We start from the raw sequence: 27,782 nt of genomic DNA on the forward strand, positions 1-27,782 counted from the left end.
TTTTACCAGCATAGTTAAATTGTAATACGTACTACCCTTCTCAAACAAAATTTCACCTATAATTTTGGAGGCGGGGGAAGCCCACATTTTATTTTGCATTCACTAGCACTGAAAAAAAAAAGTTTTGAAAACTAAATATTTCCCACTAGAATAAAATTCCTATCTGAATTCAGCACAGTAAAAGAAAAATATGTAAACACAAACTTAAGATAAATTTAATGGAAAAAACGTTTGTTACAGAAATTAACAATGCTTACCAGTCTTTAAACACCATACACATTATTAATATATATTGTATATTTCCAACCAACTCCATTCTTAGGCTCAATTTAAGAAACACAATTGTAACAGGTTTTATACAAAAAATACTTCACTTCTAAGAAAGTAGACAAACTGCACAAAAACAGTACATGTATAATGTGCATAGCAAGATAGCTTGAAGCGTCTATGTATGGCTTTCTTTAAAATAAAACTATTGGGGAAAAAGGCCCATTTGGGACCTAATGTTACAGTTGACGTATGTAAACTGTTTCACATCTTTTAGGCACTTGCTAACAATAGTGTTCAATCCCTGAAAACTGAATTTATATAAAAAAAAAATTATACATCTGAAATAAAACCCCCCAAAATAACATGGGTAAAGTCTTATATACTCCTTTTAAATTAAACAATGAGTTTTATTAGTGCATGCACAGAACTAAATTGAAAGAAAATAAACTTTTTATCTCAAAAACTTTCTGTGCAAAATTTACATAACTGAAAGGTACAAAAATATGTACAGGTTTAAATTCTTTGTTATATACAGAAGAGAAGCCCTGAAGTTTCCATTCAATCAATGAAAAACATCATAACACTTGTAGTAACAATGTAACAAAAATTATATAGTAATTTTTTAATACAAGAACCCCATTATCCAATGATCCAACAAAATTTGACCCAAACTTACAAAGTGAGAAGTTTAAATCAATGATTCTGTTGTCATGAAAACATTCCTTTTTAAAATTCTACCTGTTGGGCATATCCCTTCAGAATCTGTCCTGAAGTTTTATGCATTGTCACTGAGTCCACTATTAATGCTTCTTCATTTCCAACTGCAAACAACCAGTACATAATCTGCTTTGGGTTGTCAGTCATACTGAAACGTTGCTAACAAAAAATGGTTTGTCCCAATTGGACATATTCAGACACTAATAATAAACACAAAAGTATGATTTACTTTGTTAATCTTGCTTCAAAATATTGTTTCTGAGGAGTAATTTTTAATTTTTGAGAAAAGCCATTCCCTTGGAAGTGCTTCTACGTTTCACTTTTTAAAGGGATGGCAACTAAGAAAAAAATTGGCCACTTGGTTTATGATGGGACAAACAACTTAAATCAAAGGAATGCCAAAAGTGAGTATAATCAAATTCAGAAAAATATTCAAGTTCTTTAAATGAACTTCAAACTAGATGAATAGAGGTTAATTATTCTCTCAAGACTGCCCATCTACTGCAACACGAGCGCCATTTAGAAAAAGAAAATCTCCTTGGAAAGGTGTTCCACTCAATGACGTGCGAGACAGCTTACAAGGAAAAAAGACCTACTCATCAAAAACTTTTACCAAGCATCATATGAGGTGTAATTGTAGTGAGTTAAATGTACTCTCAACGGAGCCTAGTTACCTTCAAAAGAACTACATCTTGCAGGAGAGTAAGTTCTTTACCTAAGCTCTCTTAGAGTATCTTCATGAATGACGAGGAACTCCTTCGGTTGCATAGTGAAAGAGCTCTCAACCTTTTCAGAGGAGCTATAGTTATCAAGATTCATAAGGCTAGTGGAAGAGAGGGAATGGGGCTGTCAGCTGCTACTCTCTTTACTAACAGTCACTAAACTGGGAAAACTGTTTCACCATACTTTTCTTTAGCCTTAACTTCCCAAAAACACATATTTAAAAAAATTAAATCAAGGTAAATCTGTGATTAGTTTCTTTCAAAACTAATGTGCAGTGATGCAACTAATGTGCATTTTCAAATGCAACACTGAAACTTTTGCTCATCCATGAAATACAGCTAACTTTTAAATGTTTAATTTTGGTGCTATATTGAAGTAAAAAATGTCTGCATGGAGTAACCCAACTCACTATTTTCTTCTAAGGTAATTTTACTTTTCCTTGGTAATTATTCTAACATGTTCCAATCACGAGTAGCTTCCATTAAATGCCTCTGTCCATGACCAGCCCAAGCATCCTGATTGTCAAATACTCTACCGCAAAACCAACAGTTAAATTTAGCCTTCAGAGTATTTTCAGAGGTAGTTTTCACAATCTGGTAATTGTTTTTGCTTGTCTTTTTGAGAGTTAACTTTAGCACAAATCTTTCCTTCACAGAACTAACAGGTTTAAATGTTTTGTGCCTCTTAGGAAAATCGTCGTAAGTTGTTTCAGAAGGGTTACAACAAACGGGTTTCAGTAAAGCATCGATAGTTCTCTTCGACAATGAAACCTTAAGAACGCGTCCATTAAATTTAGCAACAGTTTTCATTACATTTACTACTTCTGGGGAATCTGCATCAGGATGATTCAAAACTACAACTGGTTGGTTTCTCCTAGGACATTTCACAAGCTGTTTGGAACTAAAGGGGAAAAGCCGCAGAGTTCTGACTGTATCTTTTGAAAGCCTAGGTCTGTTGAATTCAAATGATTCAGGGATACTTTCAGGCTTTGCTTTTTCTTTACACTTTCTGTGTAAGGCTTTTTTTCTTGGAGGTTCTTGGTAACTATCTCTACACTTGCGTTTACAGTTTCTGCTTCTAGATACAAAAGCAGTTTCAGAATCTTGACTTCTTACATGATTTTTTATTCTTGAAACTTTTCTTTTCGAAGTGTTTTTCTTATTGAAGTTTCTCTCAATTGTACAATTTGTTTTACACCTTAATACCCTGGCCTCTGAATGGTCGGTGATACATATTGGCTCCTCAGAAGATTCTGGGCATGTTGCAGTAGAAGTTATCACAATTTCGTTTGCTGGCATCATATCATCTAGTAAGAAGGGTAAGGCATCTCTAGAAGATTCTGGCTCTTTCTGCTGTCCTGTAGTCTGGTTAGATGGTACACTGTCTTTCTGCAATGAGGATCCAGTGTTGCTTACTGACAGATTACTAGCAGCAGTCACATTTAAAACAGGGTTAAAAATTTTCAGCAATATTTTTTGTGGTGTTCCTTCAGGTTTCTTTGGCTGTATATTTTTCAAGCAAGTACTATTTTGGACTAATTTAGGTTTAAGCAGCTCAGTCTTATTTGGCATCACACACTTTAAAAAAACAGCTTGTTTGCCATCAGGCAAAAAGGTATAAAGAGGTGGTTTTGGAAAAATCTTGTTCTGTGGTTTTACTGAATCGGAGATATTCAACTTAGTGCCCTGATGCTCAGGTATTATATGAGTAGGAACAGCTTTCACTGAAGAATTTGCTGGCGTTTTAATAATATAAGGGCCTTTAAATGACAAAGTATTTTCTGGGCTACTTTTCATGCTCACACAGCTGCCAATGCTGGAACAAAGTGCAGGGGTCAGACAATTACTGTTTTGTTCTACTTTTAAGAAAGGTGCTCTGCAAGGTTCCTTAGTTGTAGTTCCACAAGCTTGAGCACTCTCAGTTTTGACAGCAGAAACACCTTCAAGTTTCCCATTATTAAATGTTAAAATCATCCCCGGTTTCTTGTTTAAAAGGAGAGGAGCAGGGATACCTTGTGTATTAACCAACGGTCTTCTTGAAACATGGAATCTAGGCTTATTAGTAAAGTGCATGGGTACCAAAAAGCATTTTGGAGTCTGAACAAATACAGCCTTTCTTGGTTCTGAATTTAGTGGATTATGCACATAGAAAGAATGTGTTGTGGCTCGTAGTTTGTCTTTGACGAGCTGCTGTGTAATTATTGCATCTGACTGAGTCTTAGGCAATGTGCCAAAACCGAAACTTCTAGGGGTCTTTGAATCTCTCACATCCTGTGACAGCAGTTGCTTTTCTTTTCCACTACAGTTTAAATTCAGATCATCTGTAGGCCTACTAGTCCCCATACTACCAGATGGAATCGGGAAAAGGCCTTGTACTTTCAAGTCTTTTGAAGATTCAACTATTTTGTTTTCTCCCCCATGTTCCTGAAAAGACTGGGCACACTGAAGCGGAACATCTTTATCTGGAATGTTACTAGAGTCTTGTTTCACATCAGGTTTTGCTTTTAATACATCTAGAAGTAACTGGTTTAGTTCAGGTGGCAGAAGTTCTGATGCCTGCTGGCTCTGGAGTGAGAAAACAGATGTGATCCTAGGCATCATAGGTGACTCAACATTAGAAATGCCATCCCATTTAGGCTTTTCAGTCATGCTCTCTGAACTTTTATTTTCATTAGTGTATAGGTTTTGTCCATCAATGTTCTGTCCTTTTTCTAAAACACACTGTTCTTCGATTTCAGCTTGTGTTTTTAAAGTTCCATCTTTACTATTTAAAAGACTAATAGATGCTAACCGGCTATCTGGGTTTGAGCTCTCCTTCTTCACTGGTGATAAAACTGACTCACTTAAAACTGTCTTGCTGGATGAAGATTCTCTTTGAGGGTTTTCACACATTGCTGTTCCTGAAAACCTACGACGTTTATTAGAATTATTCACTTTTGAGTAATTATGAAAAGGTAATGATCCTTGACTGGAAGATTCAACAGGTAACTCAGAGTTGATATAATTAATGCAATAATTATGCATATCTCCACTGTTGTATGAATTTGGTTTGGCAGTACAGCTGACTTTATCTGGACTTTTAACTGTAGTACCTAACACCTCAGGGTGACATTGAGTAATATGACTGCCCCATAAGTCAACATTATCTCTTGTTTCTACTTTTGTGGTCAAATTCACTGATGCTGTAATCAAGTCTGACTCTACTGGTGAAGGAGATACACCTTTTTCATCATCCACTGCTGGAATAATATTACTTGTCTGAGAGAGCAAAGCCATTTCTTTTTCTGAAATTACCTTCCCTGAAAGTACAGGAGATGAAGATGAAAATGGAGGAGCTGCTTTCATGCAAACTGTGTCATTTAACTCAGCTGGTACTCCTGTTAAAAATGCAGTGGCATCCAAAGTCTGGGGCTGCAAAACTGCTGTACTGTCCCTTGCAGCACCTGACTGTGAGCCTGGTACACATGGATTCGGTTTAGTGGTAGGCAACAGTTTTATTACAATATGCTGTTTTCCATCCACCATCTTGAAGCCCATAAACTTAGCACTGTAGTTAGCAGGAATTGTTATTCTGTTGTTTTTTACCATTAACACTGTAGGTCCTTGTACAGCAGTCTTCAAGAAACCTGAAGTAGAATTTGATCCCTCTTGAGCTCCATTACATTGTCCAGTGGACACAAGAGTTGGTTTTCCCAACTCTGACTCAGCAGGTTTATCATTATTCTCACAGTATAGTCTTTCATGCTTTTCTTCATTTACATGTTCCTGAACAAGATGGCCTGGGTCTTCAGATGTAGCCTGTGTTCTGTTCACTTTTTTAAGCACTTGAGTATTTTTTTCTATACTTCTGTCACTTGCATTGTTGACTTTCTTGCGTCTCCAGAATGTCTTCCTTGATGCACCTATCTTGTATCTTTTCAGTATTAGTTTAAGTCCTGCCGAAGACTTCGCCATCCTTTTTTCATATTTGTCCTTTTCCAGTTTTTCTTTCGCATATAAATGTTCTTTGTGCAAAGTTATAACATGTCTTACAAGGTGCTCTCTCCTGGTAGCACCATAGCTACAATATTGACAAGTGAAGGGAAATGTACCAGAATGAATATAAAGGTGCTTCTGAAGCTCTCCTTTGGTTAAACATATATAATGGCATTTACCACATTTATAAAGGATTTCGTTGTGTCTATGGATATGCTGAACAAATGTGCCAACATCCTGGGTGGAGAACTCACACTTTTCACACTGAAAAGTACCATTTACACAATGTGTGGATGAAAAATGCTTTGTTAAGTCTAATAAAGTATATAAATTCTCATTGTTACAAATGTCACATTTTACTAAAGTGATTCTATGAGTTCGTCTGTGTTGTTTAAATACCTGGAAGTCATTTGCTGAAAAACTGCACATCTCACAAGGATAGGAAGGTAATTCACCATGGTGCCACATTTGAAAGTGTTTCTGCAAATCATTTGGGCTATACCGGGTGCTATCTCGGCACTTTAAACAACTGAAATTGAGTATTTTTGCAGACATTTTTATACCTTCGTCAACTCTCTCAGATTGATGAAGCAACATACACTCTTCTACAGAGCTTACAGTCTTTACATTGATAGATTTTCTTGCAGTCTGTGGCTTGTGTTGAAATAATTTTCTGTATTTGTCAACTTCATGTTTCAATAGGACTTCATTTGGAATATGTATCTTCGGCAAAACAATTTTCACATTTTTTAATCCATAATGAAAACTACTTTCTGAAATGTTTGGTTTAAGTTGGTTCTGAAATTTTGGTTCTGAAATTTTTGATCTCAGACTATCAACTACCTCATTTTTCACATCATAATCTTTTTTTAAAGTATTTTGTTTTTCATCAAAAAATAGATGTTTCTGTTCAGATGGCATGATTTAAAAATAAAACAAAACAATCTCAATTCTTTTCTTCCTGAAAATTCTTGAAGTTACTTGTAATTTGAACAGGAAACAATACTGTGCCGCAACATCTTCAGAATACCAGGATTTTCCCCACATTAACTCACCTAAAATTAAACAAAGAACTGAAATTTTCATCACAGAAGTATCAGTAAAATTCATTTTAAAGTTCATTTTGACACAAAGCAAGAATGCTGATCAAACAAATAAAAGATATAAAAGACCTGTTAAGTAATTTAAAAGTAGCTTACCAAAAAGTAAGTCTGAAGTAGAAATAACACTAATCTGGACCTCAGGAAATACAAGCTTTACTTTCGGCTCTGCTCTGTGACACTGGGCAAGGTTTGACTTCTCTGCACCTCAGTTTTCTCATCTAAAGAAAACCACAATTGGATAAACATCTTTAAGCTCTAAGATTTTATATTAACTTGACACTATAGTTTTTAAACAAGATTTTTAAAATCTCAATAAGAGAGCCCTATAAACTTAAGTCCCACTTACACACGTGGTTCCAATTATACACATATACCATTAACTTTCTCAGTTACTTAGTTGACCCATAGCTTTTACCTTGTGAGAATTAAAAGACTTCTCTCTAGATTTTCTACTTCCCTAGTGCCTCAGGGATAATTTATGTTTAAAATAAAAGTTTCACTCATCTAACAACAACAATAACAAAAAGACATTATCTACTCTCTCAAGTTATCATGGCTAACTGGTTTAAAAAAAGTAGAAATTAAAAGGAGGAGTACATTTCCCTGGGGTACTCCTAAATCTACTTACTACCTTTCTGGTTCCCTACCATTTTGGCTTTTTCTTTTTTTATCCCTAGAACTAAGGCAGATGGCAGCAAGGAAAGTCCTTGGCATTTTAGAATGTACTCATTACCATCTGCCTCCATTAATTTAAAAAATTACTGGTTTGTGTTACTCTAAGCAAATCTCAATTTCTGTGTTTTAGTTTCTTCACCTATAAAATGAAAAAAAGAAGAAGAAAATTACCCCTACCTATGTAACAGCATCCTGTAAGGTACCATATAAACTGTAGCTACCACCATTACTGTATGTACTTACCATGTGTGAGACATTATGACAAGGTGCAGAGGACAAAAAAACTGTAGAATTAAAAAGATGTTCAGTGGTTCAGTGGTTAAAACTCCAACCTTTGGATGTAGAGGGTGTGGGTTCAACCCCTTGTCAGGGAACTAGGATCCCGTATGTTGCATGACACAGCCAAAAAATAAACAAATAGATAGACAATATATTGCTGAGAATGGAATCTGAGCACCAAAGGTTCGGTAGCAAAAATATCAAATGGTGTATTACAAGAATTATATTTTCTTACTTTCATGTTCTTAAATATGTATATGACTAATAATTAGATAAGCTAAAAAACTAAAGTATAAATCACAGTAAGCTTCATCCACAATGTCTATCCAAAGGTCTCACCTCTAAATTCCAATTAATCTAAGTAACTAGGAACTTCACTGTTTCAAAAATCCTTCACTGAGGGACTATAATTAAAAGTTACATTACATTACTATTAAGAGGCCCTTTGAGTATTTCTCAAACTTAAAAATTTGGTTGTGTCTAAAAAAACACCTTCAGTATTGAAAAAAAAAAAAATATATATATATATGCTAACCTGAAAATGAATTCATTAGAAGCGTTTGAGTTTACTGAAATTTATTTTTACATACTATTCCTAATACAGTAAAAAAAAAAATGTGAAACTTTTACTATATTATTTAAAGCTAAATGTAAAACTTTTTCTTCAAAAGTGAGAAAAATAATAAAGGACTAGAAAAAAGTTCAGTGATAACCTGGTGGATACTTCACAACAACTAAGAAAATTCTCTACAGAGTGTCACATTCTCAACAGTGACAAGCATCATAATCAACTATGGTGTTTTCACTACACCAGACTCTGAGCATGGGGCTCAAATATGTGAAACTTCTTAAACACATTGAGTAATAAGTCTTCCACATTTGCCAGAATATCATATTGTGGTCATTCCAGACTATCGATACCCAGGCTTTTCTATTTCTATATATAATCCAGAGGAGTCTGTATCACAGGTTTCATTACAAAAGGCAAATTGCTTCTTATAGTATATGTTACATGTCCAAAAATGTGTACGTAATGCTAAAAACCACACATTTTGATAAAATTTCTAAAGATCATCAACTTCATTTCAAAATACCTATATAATTTTAAATTTTTCTCATGAAAACACATATCCCAAAGGACGACAACAAGTATATGACTTAAATAATTCAATCAACTAATACTAAAAAAAATCTATTATAAATATGATACATTTTGATGAGTGCTACTGAGAGATCCCAAAAACATGGTTGCCACCCTTAACTGCAGCTTGTAATCTAAAGGATGAGGTGGGGCATATACTTATGTTAATACTTGGCTTATTCAGAGTTGACCATCCAGCAATAAAACAGAAAAATTTTAAAGCAGAAAATAAATAGGATACACGGCAGCCAAAAGAGATGCCACACAGTTCATCCATTAGAGTGCAAGTCCTTTCCACACAGACAAAACAACACTGAAAAAAGGAACCACCTTACTAAGAAATTCATTTAGCTTTTACTTAAGTCTGATAACTGCTAATAAATTAATGTTGAATGTGATTATTTTTTATATTTAATATATGACATGTATAATATAGCACCAAAAGAGATTAGTATTTTACGTATCTTGGGGTTTATTTGCCCTCAAATTTTAAGTTTGGAGAATCTCTTTTGTCAAATCTTCAACTATGTTCAACCTGTTTTCTGTGAAGGCAATCAAACACGACATCTGGTACCAAATTTTATAAGGATTGCCACCTATGGGGAAAAAATGTGTTCCATTTTTTTAAAAAGGAAAGAAATTTTAATCTTTCAACCTATTAGCTAATACTCTTTTCACTACAGACCACTCTCTATCTTACCAACAAGGACTACTGACTTTAAATCCCTTATTTAAATTACCGCCTTCTATATATGTATTATTATCTCATAACACAACCAACATCTTCTCAAGCCTTAAAATAATACTATTTGTTTAAAGTATGACTGGCCCTTTTTAAAAAGTAACCCAGAGTGTTTGCTGCATCAAGATGGCAACTCAAGCCATTTGATGGTCTTCCTCTCCCAGCTGCTCACTGAAATATAAACTAAAAAATGTAATTTTAAAGGTTCTATAATATGTCAAGAATCTAAAATATATTCCATAGAGATGCCACAAGGTGTTTGGAAGGTTAAGGTCCAGAGAGAGAAAAGTGAAAACAAATGCTGAAATAGCAACCCTTTTAAAGCAATACTTTCAAAGAGGAAGCACACTTCCCTGGTTGAATGAAGGACATTCATTCAACCAATATGCAGTAAGTGTCCATCATGTTCTAAGTAGAGAAGTACTGATTCCAGCCACTCCTTCTCCTATACATACCTTGGGAGAGAAGTGAAGGCTTGAGAGGAAGACTGCATGAAGCACTTTCGGGTGACAGAAGGCTCCAGCTCAGGTATGGGAAGAGAACAAATCCAGAGCTTTGAGCTGGGTCCAGAGACGAGACGGAATTGAGAGTTGCTAGCACCAGCTGTCAGGAGAGATGTAAAGAGGCATCATTTCTGAATAAAAATACATCTTCCTAAACCCATGACCATCTTGTTCTGTTTAGGACTGCTGCTCTTCCTTTTTTTTTTTTTTTTTCAGTTTTCAAGGTTTTTTTATTTTTTTATTGTTATCATTATTATTTTTTTACTTTACAATGTTGTATTGGTTTTGCCATACATCAACATGCATCCGCCACGGGTGTACACGTGTTCCCCATCCTGAACCCCCCTCCCACCTCCCTCCCTATACCACCCCTCTGGGTCATCCCAGTGCACCAGCCCCAAGCTTCCTGTATCCTGCATCAAACCTGGACTGGCAATTCGTTTCTTATATGATATTATACATGTTTTAATGCCATTCTCCCAAATCATCCCCCCCTGCCTCTCCCACAGAGTCCCAAAAACTGTTCTATACATCTGTCTCTTTTGCTGTCTCACATACAGGGTTATCATTACCATCTTTCTAAATTCCATATATATGCGTTAGCAAGTCATGCTGGGAAAACTGGTCAACCACTTGTAAAAGAATGAAACTACAACACTTTGTAACACCATACACAAAAATAAACTCAAAATGGATTAAAGATCTAAACATAAGACCAGAAACTATAAAACTCCTAGAGGAGAACATAGGCAAAACACTCTCCGACATACATCACAGCAGGATCCTCTATGACTCACCTCCTAGAATATTGGAAATAAAAGCAAAAATAAACAAATGGGATCTAATTAAAATTAAAAGCTTCTGCACAACAAAAGAAACTATAAGCAAGGTGAAAAGAAAGCCTTCAGAATGGGAGAAAATAATAGCAAATGAAGCAACTGAAAAAGAATTAATCTCAAAAATATACAAGCAACTCCTGCAGCTCAATTCCAGAAAAATAAACGACCCAATCAAAAAATGGGCCAAAGAACTAAACAGACATTTCTCCAAAGACGACATACAGATGGCTAACAAACACATGAAAAAATGCTCAACATCTCATTATCAGAGAAATGCAAATCAAAACCACAACGAAGTACCATTTCACGCCAGTCAGAATGGCTGCGACCCAAAAGTCTACAAACAATAAATGCTGGAGAGGATGTAGAGAAAAGGGAACCCTCTTACACTGTTGGTGGGAATGCAAACTAGTACAGCTACTATGGAGAACAGTGTGGAGATTCCTTAAAAAACTGGAAATAGAACTGCCATATGACCCAGCAATCCCACTGCTGGGCATACACACTGAGGAAACCAGAATTGAAAGACACGTGTACCCCAATGTTCATCACAGCACTGTTTATAATAGCCAGGACATGGAAGCAACCTAGATGTCCATCAGCAGATGAATGGATAAGAAAGCTGTGGTACATATACACAATGGAGTATTGCTGCTAAGTCACGTCAGTCGTGTCCGACTCTGTGCGACCCCATAGACGGCAGCCCACCAGACTCCCCCGTCCCTGGGATTCTCCAGGCAAGAACATTGGAGTGGGTTGCCATTTCCTTCTCCAGTGCATGAAAGTGAAAAGTGAAAGTGAAGTTGCTCAGTCGTGTCCGACTCTTAGCGACCCCATGGACTGCAGCCCACCAGGCTCCTCCGTCCATGGGATTTTCCAGGCAAGAGTACTGGAGTGGGTCGCCAGTGCCTACTCAGCCATTAAAAAGAATACATTTGAATCAGTGCTCTTCCTACATGTAAGTCAATTAGTATCTCTAAGCTGTCAGAAAAAATTATGTTAACTTTCCTGACTCTGTCTAACCAAAAACACTAAGAAAATCTTGGTTTATTCTCCAACAATACATCTCAGCTCCCAGTGCCATCTAAAAAGATAGCTGGCAGAAAATCACTGGATGCAGCAGCTCAAAAAAGGGAAAATAATTGAAACACTCAGAGAAACCTCACCCATTCTCTCATCCAGCATGAGAAACATAATTACAGTTAAAAGTTACTGCAGGAAAAAGGAGAAAGATTTACCAAAAAAATCAAGTAATGATTGGCAATCTCAGTAAGACCTGAGCTAGGATACTGAGGGGAAAAAAACAGCACAACAACAACAAAAATACTGCCAGGAAAAGGAACAAAGTAGATGGGGGAGAAATAATGGTTTTGAAAACAATAGGAAAAAATTACATTGAGTTATTGCTTTCTTCTTGTTTTTTTTAAAGCCTTGAATTTTCAAAATCAAAGGCTCCCCAAATGCCAGGCAATATTATTAGTGTATAAGAAAATAAAACTCAATATCTAAACTTATTCTAGTAAAATGTTTCAGTTTAAAAGGTAAAAATGAAATTTTACCAAAAAAAGGTGGACAGAAAGTTATCTAAAAAGATATTCCCAACACCAACTTAAAGCAGACAACAATATTAATCAGATATTTTACTCACAATTCTAAATGCTAGAAGACAATGAAATAACAGTTTTAGAGTTCAAGAGAAAATAATTAACTCAAGAATTAATTCTATACCCAGGAAAACTGTCACATATGGGAGAAAAACACAATTTTAGATATCGGAATATTCAGAGAATACACTACATATATACTTTTTCTAGAAAGAAGTTTTAAGTAAATACTAATACTTCAGCAAAAATCAAATTTTAGTCAGAAAAATGACTATAAATAAATAATATGATATAGAAGAAGTATCTGTCAACTGTAACATCTACAAAAGAGAAGTATAATTTTTTGGTAAGTACAGTTAAGAAAAATAACAAATATATAAGAAGCCCTTAAAAAATTACAATGGGAAACAGAAGAAGTGACAATAACAAAATTCTAGATATTGGAAAGCAGATAAGTAGATAGTAAATGACCTGACACAATCAGGCAGACGGGGGGGGGGGGGGCGGGGGGGGGGCCGGGGAAGCTAAGAACTAACCCATTTTATACTCTGAATCTCCAAAAGACTTAGGAACTGGCAAGCACCAAGTAACTCTGAGATGGGAAGAAAAGAGGAAGAGGAGGCTAAAACAGAAATTTGGAGAAGCTGGTTGAGTTTTGGTTGGATGCTAAGATTCTCTTCCCCACTCCATCATGCTGCTGCTGCTGCTGCTAAGTCGCTTCAGTCGTGTCCGACTCTGTGTGATCCCACAGACGGCAGCCCACTAGGCTCCTCTGTCCCTGGGATTCTCCAGGCAAGAATACTGGAGTGGGTTGCCATTTCCTTCTCCAATGCATGAAAGTGAAAAGTGAAAGTGAAGTCGCTCAGTCGTGTCTGACTCTTCTGGACCCCATGGACTGGAGCCTACCAGGCTCCTCTGCCCATGGGATTTTCCAGGCAAGAGCACTGGAGTGGGGTGCCATTGCCTTCCTCCTCCATCATGCTAGGTTACTGCTATTCCCCCACCACAGAAGTCACAGGTATTCTCTGTGGAAAAGTAAAACAGAATTTCTGATATACAGGATACCAGCACAGCTGAGTAAGTGGGCACCACACCAAAAGCTAGAGGATTAAATGACCATATACATATGAGACACAAACCCCATGCCATGCCCCAGTTAAAACAGGGCTAAAACACTGCTACTAAAGATGCGGTCTGCTGATAATACATGAGCCATTTGCCACCAGTCCATTACAATATTTGTACAGAAACTGAGATTAAGCATTTAGAAACTAAAACAGCAATTTTACAAGGTTAAGTTTGTCTGTTGAATCCAACAATAAAAATTTGAACTTGTTTGTATGCTTTCTTTTTAAAATTTTATTTTCCGGTAAGTGATATACTATGAGATACTAACAATAGGAATAATCTGACAACTTTCATAAAAACAGTTTGTAAAATATATGTATTTATTATAAACATTATAATTTCATAAAATAATATAAACACAATATATCTACATCTACATATATGCCTGGGGAGAAAGTACTTTAACTTCTGATTCACCCCTAGAAATCTATCCTAAAAGTAATAATCAGATGTTCATGGGAGCACTGTTTACAAAATCACAACATTAAAAATAATTAAAAGCCTACCAATAAATAAATAATGGTATTTCTATTCAATGGAATATTCTTCAATTTATAAAACAACACTGTAAACCCACGCTTAGTAATAGGGAAGACACATTAAGTGAAAAAAAAAAATCAAAACAGTAGCCATATCAGGATTTACTTTGTTCAACTGTTAATAGATGGTAGAGAACAGATGAATAAACAGACACATGGAGCCCTAAACACTCTTAGTAGTCAAGAATATATACATAGAATGTGTTTATAGTGATCACTGGTTATCCTTGGGTCAGTGTTTCTTAAAATGTCCTTGGATTACTATGGCCTCCACACTGGCATACTTCCTTATCATAGCACAAGCAAATAGCCTAACATTTGGATGTAACAAGAATAATTCCAAGACCACACTATTATGAAACTTTAAGAAAAAGCAGCATGAATCCATGAAACTTTTGGAATTCTCAAAGCAAGTGAGTCTGAGGTAAACAAACTGTTTTTCTTGAACAAACTCAAAACAATAAGCTTGACACCAATAAAAAAACTGAATGTTGACACTAAAGGTGGACAAGAAGTTAAAACAAAACAGGTATATTCAACGTACTCCTCTTATCAACACAGAAGTACCCAATCACATCCCTTCAGAAAAGACTGTTAACAGTTACAAAGCTAATGGCAAATGTAATACTCAGATAATGAAGAACTATGCTATCAGATGTTACTGTTCTTCATAAATTCATGCTATGAAATTTCTTTTAACAATTAATTTGAAAGCCATAAAGTTATCTAAAAAGTAAGTAAAGGGAGCTGGCACCACCAAAATAGCAGTTATATATGCACTGTTGTTATACAAAAAAGTTTTATGTATTTTATATAGAAAACAAGTGGTATTTAGTTAATAATATGATTCCTGATCTAGGTATACTGTTAAAAGAATAAAAATTATAACATCAATCTAAATTTGATTTTTTTTCTATATACTGTACAAAAAAATAAATATCAAGTATAATGTTGAACTGTTTTGTATTAGTTAAGTATATTATTCTTTAATAAAGCACTGGTTTTAATCTGACAAAATTTTATCTATTTTTATTTTCTTTTTTAGTCCTCTCATTAAGTTTTGATTTGGTATGGAGAATTTGTAAAATCAGTGAGGATACCTTCCATCATTTCATCTGCTCTGGAATAGTTCAATAAACATGAGACATGCCCACTCTTTAAAATTACACAGACTGTGCAAATATACCATATGGGCCTGGGACATCTTTAAATTTTAGACATTATAATCTTTGCAAGTTCTTCTATGGTTTCTGGGATCTTTGAGTTTTCTACTGCTTAAATCACTTTTGGCAGTTTATGTTTTCCTTGAAAAAAATCAACTTCCTTCACATTTTTAAAATATACTCCCCCAGAAAAGTTACTTTTAACAATCTATCCTACAGAAATAAAAGCAAAACATATAGATATGTACCTTAAATACATACCTTAAGCACTTAAATGCCCATGAATAAGAAAATTATTAAGTAAATTATGGAATATCCACATGAAAACAACATAAAGAATGAGGTGTATGTATTGAATTGACTTGTGAAATTTTTTTAGTTTTCAAAAAAGGAAGTTGCAGATTAAGGCATTTAATATATTTTTAAATTAACAGGGAAATCCTCATTTTTACATCAGAAGGAAAGATTCTATGAGTACATGTTTGTAAACAAACAAGTCTATAGTAAAGATACCCTTTAAGCTAATAACAGATTAAAAAAAACTTTTTAAGGAATGACAGCAGAGCAAAGCAAAACAAGATAAAACAAAACAAAAAACAAAACAAACCAAAACAACAGGAAAGTAATCATCAGATCTCCTAAGAACCTTGACTAAAACCTAGGGAGTAATATCACTACAAGTTTTTACTGAGACCTGCCCATATTCCCACCCCACTCTAGTACTCTTTTGCTTGGAAAACCCCATAGATGGAGGAGCCTGGTGGGCTGCAGTCCATGGGGTCCCTAAGAGTTGGACACAACTGAGCGACTTCACTTTCACTTTTCACTTTCATGTATTGGAGAAGGAAATGGCAACCCATTCCAGTGTTCTTGCCTGGAGAATCCCAGGGACGGGGGAAGCCTGGTGGGCTGCCATCCATGGCGTCGCACAGGGTCGGACACGACTGAAGCGACTTAGCAGCAGCAGCCCATATTCCTGCCCTTGAATTCTAGGAAATGGGCTTCCCTGGTAACTCAGACTGTAAAGCGTCTGCCTACAATGTGGGAGACCCAGGTTCGACCCCTGGGTCGGGAAGATCCCCTGGACAAGGAAATGGCAACCCACTCCAGTTTTCTTGCCTGGAAAATCCCATGGACTGAGGATCCTGGTAGGCTACATTCCATGGGGTCGCAAAGAGTCGGACACAACTTCACGACTTCACTTTCACCTTCAATATTGGGTTGGCCAACAAGTTCACCTGGGTTTTTCGGTAAGATGTTCTGGAAAAACCTGAACAAATAATTTTGGTCAAACCCAATATCATTCCCCCTATTCAGCTGATGGGCTTCCCTTGTGGCTCAACTGGTAAAGCCACAACTTCCTTTGTGGCTCCACCGGCAACGCAGGAGACCTGGGTTCGATCCCTGGGTTGGGAAGATCCCCTGGAGAAGGGAACAGCTACCCACTCTAGTATCCTGGCCTGGAGAATTCCATGGGTCCATGGGGTTGGAAAGAGTCAGACACGACTGAGCGACTTTCACTCTCACTTTTCAGCTGACACTAGTGTAAACTGACTTAAGCTACTAGGTATTACTTGTAACCAAAGGTTCTTAAGACTTGAAGTTAACAGATCAATGTTGACTGTATCTACTTCACAGAAAGGTAGATTTTATAACAATCTTTTAGAGAGTAGCAGGGCTTAAACATGTAAGAAAGGAGCAAAGGTTATCAAGTTCAGAAAAACAAAAAGGAAACACTGCAAGAACTGTAAAATCTAGATTACAGAGAAAATGGGAGGTTAATTAAGAGGACCGTAGAGGACAAATCTGAACTTGAAAGGTAACAAGGAGCCATTCTTGTCAGTTCATGAGCAGAGTTACAGAAGCAGTATTTTAGAAATAGTATAGAATGCTACTAGAAAACAGAAAGCAAGATATATTCGAGGAAGAGAGTAAAAACAGAAGGGAGAAAGCTAAGAGAACTAAGTGACAATCCAAATAAAGAGAGGAACCAGAGAACTGGCAGTGTTAGCATACCTTAGGAATCACACAGTAGGTACAGAGAAACTTTTAAAAAGATGATTCCCAAAGTAAAATGCCAAGGATAAAGACTTAGAGTGAATAAAAAGAACAATTCCTAGAGAGTTTTATTTTCTACAACAGATTAAAAAGCAAAGACATTCTACAGTGTTCAGTTTTAGTGTAAACGTATCAAAAAGGAAGAATCTATGTGCTACTTACAACATTCCAGTTGCTTAAACATTAAACAAAGAACTAAAAACCTCTTGAGTTTAACTGACCCTATTTGTGACTCAGCATGTAGCTCTGTAACTTGTCACATTACAGTTAGGAAAACTAGTCATTATTTTTTAAAACTATTGTATTTCTTGACTTAATTGAATTTTTTTTCTGCAGAGATAACCGAGTGCAGAATGGTCATATAAATATGCAACTAGAGATAAAACCAAGAGCATGCAGCAGGAAGAGCTTACTGAAAAACGTAAAGAACACACAAAAAAACTAAAACTTTTATTTTCAAAGCAGGATCTATTTTAGTGTCTTCAAAATAACAGCTATTTTTCATGACTTAGAACATTTTGGGCTTACTCTTTTTGTAGCTGTTTAAAGTTTTTCAAAAGTTTACCCCAGAAGCTAATGCCTATCATATTTTGAAAAAGTAAAAGATTAAATTTTGTAGAAATTTATATTGAAGTTGGTTCCCTTCAAATCATTGTGGCCTAATGACCATCTTAAACACAAAAAAAGAGGGGGAAAAAAAGGTTAAGTATACAAATGTGATCAAGTACAGATACAGAAATACTAAAAATGCTAGTGTACATATGAGCCACATACCACTAAGGTAGGCTGGTGACACTGGTATACAATGAAGGAGTTTAAAATAAAAATTAAAACACAGAAGCAGTTCCTGGTTCAGATGAATCTTACTTCTTATTACTCTCTGAAACTACAACTGCTCACTGAATACACACACAGCCAATATACATGATGCTTTCTGCTCCCCTACATATCCACTTTCCTTTATGTTCATACTGTTTCCTTTCACCAGGCTTGTCATCCCCTTCTCTGCCTCTTCACTCAACTCTGGTCAAACTTTTTTTCTAATTCTACTTTCTACACAGACATGAAATCTTCTGCAACATACACCGATCTCTCCCTTCTCTGAATATCCATTTAAAGGACAGCCACTGTGCATCATTTTACTGCCAACTGTTTTAGAGTTACATCATTTCCTTTTACAAGTTTTACGTCCCAAGAAAATTTATAAGCTTCTTAAAGACAAGTTCTATTTCATATTTATCCCTCACAAAACCCAAGAAGACTGGGTACACAGGGACCTAACAAATTCTAATTTGCTTATTATTTTCTTCTCTCCATCCCCACTGGCATCATCTTAGCCCACTGTCATCTCTAACTTGGATTAAAATGATAGTCTTCCTAACTGGCATTCATGCTTGCCCCTTGCCCATCAGCCTTCTCTGAATCTATTCTCCACAATGGAGCAAAAGTCATCTTAATATAAAACAGATCACGGTGTTCTCCGCTTAAAATTCCTTAGGGGCTTCCCAAAGAACTTAGCAAGTAAAATACAATCTCTTGGCCAAGGCCTGCAAGGAACAGTGATATACGGTCCTGGACCTCTGTCTTCAACTTCATCTCACACCACTCTCCCCATCTGTAAATATACTCCAGGGCTTCCCTGGTGGCTCAGATGGTAAAGAATCCACCTGCAATGCGGGAGACCTGGGTTCAATCCCTGGATTGGGAAGATCCCCTGGAGGAGGGCATGGCAAGCCACTCCAGTATCCTTGCCTGGAGAATTCTCATGGACAGGAGCCTGGCGGCTTACACTCCATGGATTCACAAAGAGTTGGACATGACTGAGCGACTAAGCACACAGTACAAGCCACCATATATAGAGTCTCTCAGTTTCTCAAATACTTCTCTCCCATCTTTCTTATCTCAGGCCTTTCTCTGCACCTGCTACTCCCTGCTTAAAACAGTCTCTCTTCCATTCCTCAAATGACTAGATTCCTCTTATTTTTTAGGCAGTTCAAATGTCATCATCTCAGAGAGGCTTTCCTCAACCTATAAGCCATTCCTTCCTCAAACAAACAAAAAAACTGTTTTCTATTTTACCCCCTCATATTTATTTTTCTATAACATTTTCCCCTCTGGAAATATTTTATGTATTTGTCAATTTATTTCCCATCTGTCTCTACCACTGGAATAAGTGCTACATAAGTATATGGACTATATCTATCAGGTTTTTGGCCATATGGCCAGCATCTTGTACAGTGCTGGGCTTGCAGCTAGCACCAAATATGTGCCAGTCTTTGTTCTAAACACTGGGAATACAGCAGTGAATGGAAAAACAGACAAAAATCCCTCCCGTCATGGAGCTAACACTCTGATTATTTAGATAATAAACAATGTAGGTAAATCATATAATACAGTCAAAGGTGACAAGTGCTGTGGAGAAAAATAAAGCAGGGAAGGAGAGGCGGAACCAGAGAATTCCAATTTTAAATACAAAGTCAGGGAGACCTCACTTGAAAAGGTCTTATTTGAGCTAAGATCTTAAGGAGTTGAAGCAGACAGCATTCTAAAAAAGAAAGAGTAAGTGTCAACATCCTGAGTGTGCAGCATGCCTAACACATTCGGGGAATAGCAACAAGACAGTCAGTACCACGGGAACAGAAAGCACCATCGGGAAAGCAACCAGAGGAAGATGAGGTCAACGAAACAATGAAGACAGCTGCTGGAGCATTGTGGGTAGAGAAGTAACATGAGCTAAGTTGTTTTTTTAAAAGATCACTCTGGCTGCTATGTTAAGAACATGGTATTTGAGAAGGAGGTTAAAAACAGATGCTTCTCAGGTAGCTCTACTGGTAAAGAACTTGCCTGCCAAGGCAGATAGACGTAAGAGAAGCAGGTTCGATCCCTGGGTCGGGAAGATCCCTTGGAGAGGAAATGGCAACCCACTCCAGTACTCTGGCCTGGAGAATCTCATGGACAGAGGAGCCTGGCAGGCTACAGTCACATGGAGTTACATGTGACTTGTCACATGGAGTTGGACGTGACTGAAGCGACTTAGCATACACACAAAAACAGAAGCAAGGAGATCACTTTGGAGATTATTAGACTACAATTACCCAGGTAAGAGACGGTAACTTAGTAAAGACAATGATGCAATGGTCAGATTTTGAACATACTTTGAAGACTGAGACTACAGGATTTGCTAACAGACTAAATTTGGTCCATGAGAAAAAGAAACATATCAAGGATAACTCTGAAAGTTCTGACCTCACCAAGTGGAAGAAATGAGTTGTTATTTACTAAGGAAAGATGGTGTGAGGGTGGTAGGTTTGAAAAGTATATCAAGAGTTTGGTGTTGGCCATGTAGAATCTGAGATATCTAGTTGACATCAGAATCTGAGATATCTAGTTGACATCCAAGTGGAAACATGGAATGTATAACTGAAAACAGAGCTCTAGGTCTAAGATAAAATTGGAAATTATTAGTGTGTGTATAATGTGCATGTGTGTGTTATTTTTATAGGTAGAACTGGATGAAATCACCAAAGGATAAGTAAAAAAAGAGAGAAGTCCAAGGCCCGAGCCTTGAGATGTTCTAACATTTAGAGGAAAAAGAGAAGAGCTGGTATGACTGAAAGAAAAGACCAGTGAGAATGAAAGTAAATTAGGAGACTGGTACCCTCAAAGCAAACTGAAGAAAGTGGTTCCAGAATCATAACGATCAACTCTGTCAAATAAGATGAAGACTGAGAACTGACCGCTGGACTTTATGCCAAGAGTGCTAGTGACACTGATTAGAATGGTTTCAACTGGAGTTATAGAGAAAGGCTCACAAGTATTAAGAGAAAATGGGATGCATTTAAGAGACGCAGAGATGTAGTACAGATAACTCAAGGAATTTTACTACAAAGGACCAAGAAACAGAGGAGCTGGGAATTTTTTGTTTGTTTTTTAAAGGTAAAAGAAATGATAGTAGGATTGCATGCTTATAAAAAATGACCCAGTAAAATTGTTAAAATCACTGAAGGAAGAGAGAAAGAAAAGAAATGTAGTGGCAATGTCCTTCAAGCTCCAATACTTAGGCCACCTGATGCAAAGAGCTGACTCATTAAAAAAGACCCTGATACTGTGAAAGACTGAAGGCAAGAAAAGGGCAGAGAGGACAAGATAGTTGTATGGCATCACTGACTCGATGGACATGAGTTTGAGCAAATTTTAGGAGATGGTGACGGACAGGGAAGCCTGGCATGCTGCAGTCCATGGGGTAGCAAAGAGTTGGACACAACTGAGCAACTGAACAATGAACAAGAACAAAGTAATCTCCTTCAGTAAGTGAGAAGAAATGTAATCCAGTGAGCAAGTGGGAGAGTTGAACTTAGAAAAGAATAAAGATAATTCATCTACAGTTACTGGAGAGAAGGAAAAAGATGTCAGCAGGTGGGTAGATGTTATTGTGAGAGGTCGTGGAATGAAATGTTTCATTAAGTCTACGACAGGGGTTGGCAAACTATAGTCAACAGTCAGTTCTGGCCTGCTGCCTGTTTTTGTAAATTAAGTTTCACTGGAACACAGCCACATTCATTCATTTACATATTGCCTATGGCTACTTTGGTGTTACACAACAACTGGCAGGTGCAACAGAAACTGTATGGCCCATAAAACCTAAAGTATATACCACCTAGTCATTTCCAGCCAAAGTCGGCCACCCTGGCATACTAGAATACAACAGCATTTAATGAGAATGACACATTAACCTATACATCATTCCTAATATCTGGAGTAATCAAACATTAATTTCACTCCTTATCTCTTTTCAAATATTTTTATAACTACTGCTACATTAGTTTTGAACCAGCTTTATCTCTAGGGATGGGGTGTGTTTCATCACTGTACTAAGGGCATTTTTCAAAAAGGAGGCAGTAAGAAGAAATAAACTAGTGGCACATAAAAACAAAGAACACCATTTCAGGTTCATTACTTTTCTAATTTTCAAGGCAGATGGATGGATTAGCAACAAGATCTTTTCCATGACAAATAAATGTACACCCACTTGAATCAACTTATTTTATATCTTAGCATCACAAAATGGCATCACACTGAAAGAAATACAAGCATTTTACTCAAAGAAAGCCCCAGTTCAGTAAAAAGAAGCGAAATTTCTGCCTGGCTTTCCAAATACCTCATATATAGGCTTACCTAAAACAGCCAGCCTTATTTCCCATTCTCTCTCATTTTCCCAAAATACAAATTGTTACTGTCAAACCAATCTCCTACCCATCTCGGATCAGCCCTCAATCATTCCATCTGTTCTTCAATTACTCTTTATGTCTATCAAAATCCAATTCTTAAGTCAAAATCCATTTGAAATTATACCTCCTTCAAAAAACTTTCCTAGACTGGGCCAGCCCTCACTAACCTTCTATCAGAACTCAGACTTACAACCCATACAACTGCGTTCATTGATCCTTTTAAGCTGTTTGTGTTATGTTTCACGTACATCAATCTGGATGCCTTAACTGAACTATAAGCACTCTGAAGACAAAGACATCCTCTTATACTTATATATTACTAAAAAGCCAAGTACAGCATGGATTATTCTCAACACATGCTTGTTGATCTATGTAACCTATTACATAAAAATGTGCTGTATTAGAGAAAGCCCACCATCCACTCAGTCTAGTATGTATAATCCTCACCTATACAGGCAGGCGCACATACTTGTACATACTACTATGTATTCAATTAATATTTGTAGGTTGAACAAAGAACTAAATACATGTACGGTGAATGAATGCATGCATGTATGACTAAAGGATAGCTCTTAAGGTAGAGGAAAAGGGCAAATTGTGGATGGATATGAATGACCAACTTGAAGTTACAGATCCTAAATTCCTAAGGGCCATATATTCATCAGGATGTTTTCTGCTACAATCCAATTCAAATTAATTTATATGCAGAATTTTGGTCCCAGGGACTGGAAAGGACACCAAGCTAGCAGACAGAATCAAAAGAAAACCACACATATCTGATACCATCGTTCCTGAGACTAAAAGTAGTACTCTATCTCCATCTATCTCCCATCTCTATATGGCTTCACTTTCATCTACTACAGATAGGATTCTCATATACATGGGAAAAGAAAGTCACTAGCATCCTCCCAGATTAACAATGTTTGAGAAAAGGGATCACCGTTCTCCCAGCATTCATACATCAATTTCTAAGGATTTTGATTGGCTCTGCTTGAGTAACAGGTAATCACTGTTGCAACAAGGATGACTGGGCAGAGTTGTAAGACGGACTGATAAGGTAAGCCACTAACTACTCATAACAGGGAATAGATGATTCCCAAATGAAGAAATACTGAGCTGATGAAACAACATACATGCACACACACACAAACACACACACACATATGTATATATATACATATACACATCTTCTGCCAGCCATAACCTCCAACAACTAGCAATTAATTAGGAATTGGTGATGACTTTACCATTATTTTGAAACTATTTGACTTTCCAAAGGGCCAATATAAGTTTTCAGCTATTAGTACTTCTTGAAATGAGACCCATGTGAAACCCACTTAATTTTCCTAAGCTTTAAGTCATGAACCTGCATTCCAATATTCTGACATCTGTTTCAAGCAATCATACCAATCACAATCTTAAAATTTTAGTCAGATTTTGTTCACAATTTTTAAGTTCAAATAATTCAAATCATTTTGGTCAATCACCATACAGCAGTCTCTTATTCATTATATTTGAAGCTCTCATTGTTCATCATGTTACTTTTTCTGAGTAGTTCGGCTCATACTTAGTAAAGAATACTCTTGGCACTCAGTATTTACTTTCTCTACTCAGGAGCAGCACAGTATCCATGAGAATCTCAAATGGTAAGAGATCAAACAAATACCATATAAGAAGAAATGACACAGGTAAAGAACATAAATGATAACCTGGTATCATTTACACCAGAGTTAGAGTTATGGGTATACATCTGGTGAGGGGAACTGTATGATACTGTGATATCCCAAAACCTACTGAATACAAAACAGCAGAGACACCTGTATTTCAACAGATAGATCAGCCATGTTTTTGTACAAGGGTACGGTATTTTCCACTGAGTGCAAAACGTTCCTTACATCACCATGGATTTGTTGGTAGGTATTTTTCCTTCTTTTTGTCCACAAGAGGGTACTCAGATGACTGTTTCCAGGAAACCAGCCTTAACTCTGTAGTGTCCCTTTTCTGACTCAGATATCATTAATCACAATACAAATATACATTAGGTAATTTTTCTTTGGGTGCATTACTTCGCACTTACTAGAACAAAACACAAACACTCTTCTGACCATTTATACAGCTTCAAAACATCTTCCTACCATATTTATCTCCATCATTCATTACCCAGGAGCCCTATAACATCACCTTTACATTTAGAAGGATGATAAGAGTTAAAATCATCTTTAGATTTCTAGTGAAATATTAAAATTTCAACTATGAAAAAACCTACTTTTTTTGCTTACATTAACATGAAAACCCATGTGTATATTACACTTAGGCCAAAAACAAAACTATAACTTAACTCATATAATTATTCTATTCAGTCTAATATTAAAATATATTAACTTACTACTTAATAGATTGTATAGTATAGTACTTCAATCTTCACCATACCTCTTTCTTCAAGGAACAAAAGGCACACAATTTAATGCTTGGATAAAGCCACAATCAGGAACAGTGATCAAAAGGAGAGATGATATCTGGAAATGAAGACCAAAATTTAAAAATTTTGACTGCAAAAACACTCAGTAAAATGTTCTTAAGCTTTTGATTCAATTATGCTTCATAGTCAACATAGGTATATAAATTTGGAAAAAAAAAATCTCTGCACTTAAATAACCTATCATTGACATTCAGTGATAACATGTCATAAATTTACAAAAGTCACAAAACTCAAAGCTTAGAAGGGAGCTTAAAATCAACCTCATTATCTTCATTTATTACACGATAGGGAAAATGTCTTGTCCCAACTCACAAAGCGAGAATTAGAATCTGGATCTGATTCCAACCCAGATATCCTACCATGACAATGCTACCTCTTAATTCTCATTTCTAAGGTCCATGAAAATTGCTCACCATGTGAAGTCAATACCCCACACAGAAGCGAAATACTCATAGCCTACACACCTGGGATAAGATAATTAAGAAAATTTTCAACTTTAACTCTTTTCTTTTGTTTATAGTGTTTTGCCAAAAACTTTTAGTAGAGTAACTGAAGGAAACTGGGAAAGGTCCAAGTCTTTTACCACTAAAAAAAAAAAAAAGTTGTATTAGGTGATCTACAGCACACAATGCTTCAACATGAACAATTACAAACAGAAAAGTAAACAATAAAAGTAAGTTAAAAGAGCAAAGTCAAATTGCAGACTTATTCTAAAATATATCCCGTCTGGAATGTTTCAAAATATAAACACTTTGGGGATCACAATACACCATATTGCTACCAGAGAGGATAGGAGAGGATCTGAAGTGTGATGATAAAAATCTCAATCATTTAAAAAGCTCATACATTATCAATGTGCACAGCAGATATTTACTCTGGTTGCTGTCCTTTTATCCTTCCCTAAAAAGACATAAAACGTTCTGAACTGATATTTATACTTCCATGGCAACAATAAAGAAAAATTTGGACGTGCAAAACAGGTTAGATACCTACATTTTCTCCTTCTCCACACTCTTGTTAATTTTCTGAATCTGGAACTTATGTACAAGAATTTTAACAAAAATCAACATGGTCTACTACGCTTACCGTCCTCGTGAAATGCTAACCCCCTGAAAATGTTAATAAAAGGCAATGTCTTATTGAATTTCAAGGAAATTCCGTTTTGCTGAAAGATAATGAATCCACTTCAACTGTTTTGCAGTTAAACTCTGAAAGACGTTAGGGTATCTCATTGAATCAATTTAAGTGGTTGCTAAATGTTCAACTTGAAGACAAAAACTTTAGAATACACTGAAGTCAGATCCCTTCCTGCCTGAAAAACAATTCAACTTTATCAGTACACTAAGCCCAAAACATAGACGCTCAAAGTTAAGAAAATTCTCACCCTTATATACAGTTTGGTGGCACGTTTCATCACTGTGACAACCGTACAAAGTTCAACATTATTATGTATTCTTTAAACATTGACTTAATTTATTTTTCTACAGTTTTTTTAAGTTTTTATAGCCAAACATACCCAACGAATGTTTTCGCTAATAGCTCACAAACACTAAATGGTCCCAAACTTAAACCTTAAAAAAAAACTGAACCTTAATTTTTGCACTCAGAACCTTAAAGCTACCGTATCTGCTTCATTGGTCTACTTAAGAGTTATAACATTTACCTTATATACAGTCACCTTATATATCTTCAATTACCATAGTCTTCTAAGAAGACTGTCTACTTGACAATGAGGACCATCATGTTAAGAACAGACTCAAAATGGACCCTACGAGTAAGAAAGCCAGTTACAAAGAAATCCATCTGCCACTGGGTGTGGTTGGGGTCTGCACGGAAGAGCGCCCTTGGCCAACTCTGGAGAAGGGAACGCGCGCTAGAGAGGTGAGCTTATCTGGAAGGAAAAAAAAAAAAAGATCTCCGAAGACCGCAAACTGAACCCACAATGGGGAGCCGTCGAGTCCGGCTGCCTTGGGCCTGCGAACCTACAGCTCGAAGGGTGCAGTCTGAGGGGTACCCATGCAGTCTCCACCAGTCCCGGAACGCGCCGAGTAAGTGCTTCGAGCGCCGCGCGCCCCGCTCCGTCCCAAACACCGCGCCCGATCCGCCCCTTCCTCCGGGGTTCTGCTACCCCTCGGGCGCGCGGAGGCACACTGCGCCGCGTTCCCGCTCCAGCTCCTGGACTGTGGGGACAGTGCGGAGTTCGAAAAGCCCCGACGTAAAGCAAGCCCAGGCTAAAACGCTGAAGACTAGCTCTGGCAGGCTGCAAGAGCGCCGAGTCAAAGGACTGACTTCTCTAGAAAAACTTTGCGACAAGTTAGGCGGAAACGCTGAATGGCCGGGACTATTTAACAGACGCTTCCTATCACAAGAGGCGGAGCCCCGAGCGAGTTCGTGGGGGCTTTGTAGCCCCCACAAACTCGCCCTTTGCCCCCTGACTCGTTCTCTACAAGTCCCGGCATCCTAACAGGCCTGAGCGGCCCCGCTCACGGGGAATACCTGTCGTGGTCCCCATTGCCTGCGAGTCCCTGATGGCGGCCATTATGCTTCCATCCGGGTATTGCCGAAAAGCCGACCGGAGCGCTACCGGGAGCGCTTACTGCGCGGACGGATCCGCGCA

General features: G+C 37.0%; 1 protein-coding gene across 7 annotated transcripts; it reads right to left on the reverse strand.

Annotated features, from left to right (window-relative positions):
* Window positions 1-193: 193 nt before the first annotated feature.
* ZNF518A (zinc finger protein 518A) lies at window positions 194-27,764 on the reverse strand. Of its 7 annotated transcripts, XM_027528506.1 has the most exons (6): window positions 27,662-27,763; window positions 25,630-25,750; window positions 25,117-25,202; window positions 10,080-10,227; window positions 6,884-7,005; window positions 194-6,739 (listed from the first exon to the last, which is right to left on the reverse strand). In XM_027528506.1, exon 6 carries the CDS (start codon window positions 6,603-6,605, stop codon window positions 2,157-2,159), a length of 4,449 nt encoding a protein of 1,482 aa, XP_027384307.1. In that variant the 5' UTR covers window positions 6,606-6,739; window positions 6,884-7,005; window positions 10,080-10,227; window positions 25,117-25,202; window positions 25,630-25,750; window positions 27,662-27,763; the 3' UTR covers window positions 194-2,156. The 7 variants fall into 7 exon arrangements, with proteins under 7 accessions (XP_027384307.1, XP_027384304.1, XP_027384311.1 ...); XM_027528503.1 differs by lacking the exon at window positions 25,630-25,750 and having other exon boundaries at window positions 27,662-27,764; XM_027528510.1 differs by lacking the exon at window positions 25,630-25,750 and having other exon boundaries at window positions 25,073-25,202; window positions 27,662-27,764.
* Between the last annotated feature and the right edge of the window lie 18 nt (window positions 27,765-27,782).

Source organism: Bos indicus x Bos taurus, chromosome 26 (assembly GCF_003369695.1).
Source record: "Bos indicus x Bos taurus breed Angus x Brahman F1 hybrid chromosome 26, Bos_hybrid_MaternalHap_v2.0, whole genome shotgun sequence".
Lineage (NCBI taxonomy): Eukaryota > Metazoa > Chordata > Mammalia > Artiodactyla > Bovidae > Bos > Bos indicus x Bos taurus.

Bases quoted from the DNA above. Each gene is read 5' to 3' on its own strand.
- ZNF518A (XM_027528503.1), bottom strand. From the start codon at position 6,605: ATGCCATCTGAACAGAAACATCTATTTTTTGATGAAAAACAAAATACT.